The sequence below is a fragment of the Crocuta crocuta genome, unplaced genomic scaffold, assembly GCF_008692635.1.
Source record: "Crocuta crocuta isolate KB4526 unplaced genomic scaffold, BGI_CrCroc_1.0 scaffold193, whole genome shotgun sequence".
NCBI classification, from domain to species: Eukaryota; Metazoa; Chordata; class Mammalia; order Carnivora; family Hyaenidae; genus Crocuta; species Crocuta crocuta.
In genome coordinates this window covers 6128060-6132282 of record NW_027529624.1, presented here as the reverse complement: position 1 = coordinate 6132282, position 4223 = coordinate 6128060, and the positions used below count along the sequence as shown (strand labels likewise).

The following is a 4223-nucleotide window of genomic DNA, read 5'->3' as shown; positions in this document are numbered from 1 at the left end:
AGCTCAGGCGAGGCCGCTGTTGAACAAGGGTCTAATGAGATGGAGTCTGGGGGCCCTTTTGTTCTGACTGCATTACAGCCACGGGATTGACACTGCTGCCAATTGCCTCCCCCCCAGTGTCCCTTAGCCCCCGTCACCTGATGGAAGAGCACCTCAGAAGCCTTCCTGCAAACTTGGCTCTGAGGCCACTGGTCTCTTCTCCCACCTTCCTGTAGGCCTCCCTGTGGCGTTCAGCATTGCTGCAACACTGTGGCCCTGCCCTCTGCGCTGTCGCCTTACTCTAGTCCTGTACATCTCTTGGCTCCCTTCACTTGTTTTGACACCAGTGGAGCCTTCCTTCAGGGTCAGTCCCCTTCCGTGGCTGTTTTTGCTCTAATTACTTCTTCACACAGCCTTGTATTAGTTTCTGTCTGCTCCATAACAAATAACAGCAATCTCAAGGCTTAAAATGAATCTGAAGGTTCTGGAAGAAATCCCAAGCTCATTCTAGGTAGCAGAATTCAGAGTTTCTTGCCATTGTGGGACTGAGGTCCCCGTTCTCTTGCCACCGTCAGCTGGGGCCTCTCAGTTCCTGGAGGTCACCACATCGCTCGCCCCCGTGTCCCCTCGTCTTCAGGTCAGCAACAGCACAGCAGATCCTTCCAGTCTTTGACTTCTGTATGTCTGGCTTATACCCAGAGTTAAGAGACTCGGGTTAGACGAGGCCCACCCACAGTCTGCTTAAGGGGCCTTACGTACACGTGCAGGGTCCCGCTGACGGAAGGCCGCACAACCACCGGCGTGGGGTTTCCTCATCCACACAGGTTCCGCCCACGCTCGGGTAGGAGCTATAGGACCACTATAGGACTCGGCCTACCCCAGGCCTTAACCTTGAACTCTTAAACAGTGATTTGAGGGAAACGCATCTGTCCAGATAGTGCTCCTGAATGGTTTTGGTCTAACTACTTTAACCCTAGTGGGATTTTTTGGCCTGTGGTTGTCATGGACAGAGACCGGCTGTGAATGTCCTCCACGTGAGCTTCCAGCAGCCACTTCGGTCTGGGTCTTGGGTTCCCACATCTCAGAGGAGGCGGCTGGAGAAGATGGGCCCTCCTTCGTAGGCACGTGGATACACACAAGGCCAGACCGACCTCCGCCCTCATCCCAGGCCGACATGGCGTGCCTTTCCCTCTGTGCGTCTCAGGGCACGCGTCAGCCAGCATCAGTCAGTGTCCTCCCCTCGGTCAGCCGGCATGTTCCCTCCAGGAAGCCCTTCCTAACCGCCCGACACACGGTGAACACTTGTCCCCGCCGTCCATATGGCAACCGGTCCGCGTGTGCACTCGTGTGTCCTGGTCTGGACGAGCTCTTGTGAAGGGTGGAGCTGCAGTTTGCCGGGTGGCCTGCTGTGCACGGAGGGGCCGGGTCTTCACCTTTTCCGTCACACCAGTCCTGCCTGTGATGTGTGTGCGGACTCCCCCGCTGCCAAGTCCAGCCCCCTAGGGAGCACGGGAGGAGGTCCCTGGCCTTGGGCAGTAGGGCCGCCTTCATCCTCGCTTCCGGGCCTCCCTCGTGCAGCACTGCAACGGCGTTGACTGGCGTCAGAAGCTGGACTCCCAGCGAGGGGCCGTCATTGCCACCGAGCTGAAGAACAACAGCTACAAGCTGGCCCGCTGGACCTGCTGCGCGCTGCTGGCCGGCTCGGAGTATCTCAAGCTCGGGTGAGGGCCCTGTCTGGGGGCCGGGAACTCTGCCGCCGACGGGAGGGGGGTGCGGGCCGAGAGGCCAGTGCTTGCCTTTCCCCCCTCCCTGGGAAAGAGCTGGCATCCGGCCCCCGGTATCGCGTGTCTCTGTGCCGCCCTGCCCCCCACCCTGGCCCTGACACCCCTTCCCCCACTCCCCACCCCTAGTTACGTGTCCCGCTACCACGTGAAAGACTCCTCGCGCCACGTCATCCTGGGCACCCAGCAGTTCAAGCCTAATGAGTTTGCCAGCCAGATCAACCTAAGCGTCGAGAACGCCTGGGGCATCCTGCGCTGCGTCATCGACATCTGCATGAAGCTCGAGGAGGGCAAGTACCTCATCCTCAAGGACCCCAACAAGCAGGTCATCCGCGTCTACAGCCTGCCCGACGGCACGTTCAGCTCTGATGAGGACGAGGAGGACGAGGAGGAGGAGGAGGAGGAGGAGGAAGGTGTGTGGCGGGCCTCTGAAGTCTAGAGCGAGCTACAGGCTGCCCGGGGCCCGAGCTTCACAGCCGCCATTCTCTTTAGCCTTGACATGAAACTTCCCGACAGGGACTCGGAGGCAGCCTTCAGTCGGGAGCCTTTAGACCCCGGGGGTTGGTGGGGAGACCAGGCCAGTGGAAGTCCCGATAGCAGCCAGTGGTCTGAAGGAGGAGAGGTGGCTCTGGGCTAGTTATCTGGGCCCACAGCTGCCTCTCCCTGCTTCCCCAGAAGCACCTGTAGCCCTATGGGGACCTGAAAGGCTTCCCAGTGCAGGTGGCAAAAACCGTAAGCAGCTCACCAGGATGACACGCTCATTTCTCTAACCTTTTGTGTCTTTCAGAGGAGGAAACTTAAACCAAACGGTGACGCGGAGCTGGAGTTTGTAATTCCACCGAGTCTAGAAGGAATCGATGCCAAGAGGAATGCTGGAGTGGTTTCTTGCTCTCTGAAGTGCAACAGGAAGAATAAAGTATAACTGTTTAGTCTCTTACCTTCGTCACGTGCTGACGTGATTGGCAGCCACTCTTCTTCCCCCGCCCCCCATAGCCCTTGGGAGAGGGAGGGAGAGACATAGCTGTTTTCTACCTGGAGTTCATAATCACAGCTCCTTCATTTGTTCTTGAGAGTTACTCACATCACACTGCTGTTAAAGGGTGAGTGCCCTGGGTATTTTTGTCCCTGGAACCCCTTGACATGAAGCTCTCCTGGGGAGTGCTGTCAACTGTGAGGCGCCTCATGGAGGTCCCACCCCCAAGAGGTCCGTTTCCATAGATGTGGGTGCCTGCTGGCCGGGTGCCAGACCCGCCTGTTGCCCTTGGAGACACAAATCACTAGTAAAAGGTAAAGCAGGACACGGTCTTTGCAGGTTGAGCTGGGTGTGCTGCTTATGAAGGATGCTGCCCCAGAAGATCCTGACGGTGGTTCCAGGTGTTGGGAGTTACTGGTTTGTCAATTGTTTTAAAGTTTGGTTTGGGCAGGTGACAGTCTCAGGCTGGCCACCCTCAAAACAGTGTGTCATAAACCTGCCACAGGTGCTTAAGGTACGCAGACTTTTTCTTATTCTAATGTCCGTTTATTTTGACAGCGAGAGCATGCGAGCTGGGGAGGGGCAGAGAGAGAGAATCCCAAGCAGGTTCTGCCCTGTCAATGCAGAGCCCGACATGGAGCCCAGTCCCACGAACCGTGAGACGAGCTGAGATGAAGAGTCGGACATTAGCCAGCTGAGCCACCTGGGCACCTGTGTCAACTTTTTATAAGTGAATTATGTTCTATTGTTGACACTATGAAGTAACTACCTTACTGGGTATTACACTAAGCTTTTCATAAATCTGTCATCTGAGCCTGACCCCAAACTGTCACACTGGTCCAAGTGACATCAGTGTACGGATGAGGAAACTGGCTCAGCTTTGGAGTAACCTTCCCGGAGTTACTGTTTTAACCAAAATAATTGAGCCTCAGAAGGTAACGAAACATTTATCAGTTTTGTTCAAGTTAGCTAGGACATGAAACCTACTTCCTGGGGGGTCTGCAAAATAGGGAGATGGTTAAAGTGGTGTGAAAAGTACCATGGGGTTTCAGACCTGGTCCTGGTACCCCCTCCCAAATTGCCTCTTGCAGCCCCACGACGCAGTCCAGCAGGATTCACTGGGATGGGGGGCCAGGTGGAAGTTCAGTTCAGCCCTGGTCTCTAAAAACGGCACCGGCTTCCAAATGCCTCATGTATTTTCACCATCCCCCGCCCCTGTCCATCCTGCTTGGGGCCATCAAGGTGAACGGCTTCAGCCCCTACTCCGAAACCTTCCACTGCACCCGGCTGCCTGCAGTTCAGGGTCAGCCCCTATGAAGGCCCTGCCATCCTTTTTCAGGCCTGATTTCCCACTACTCCCCAAATAAGACCAGCAACTACCTCGGGAACTCTGTTATTTGCCAGCACACATTCTCAAGTCTTCACAACCACTAAGAAGCAGGCCTTCCTACTTTATTTTTGGTTAGGCACTTTGTAGAGCCCGTCTGCTT

General features: G+C 55.9%; 1 protein-coding gene across 1 annotated transcript in view; it reads left to right on the top strand.

Moving 5' to 3' along the window:
• Positions 1-2697, top strand: part of EIF3D (eukaryotic translation initiation factor 3 subunit D) — a 13820-nt gene extending 11123 nt beyond the window's left edge. Inside the window, exons 13-15 of the mRNA XM_077762063.1 lie at positions 1558-1700; positions 1890-2173; positions 2548-2697. Coding sequence (XP_077618189.1) covers positions 1558-1700; positions 1890-2173; positions 2548-2561 — 441 coding nt within the window. The 3' untranslated portion in view covers positions 2562-2697. The remainder of the gene's footprint in view (positions 1-1557; positions 1701-1889; positions 2174-2547) is intronic.
• Positions 2698-4223: the final 1526 nt, after the last annotated feature.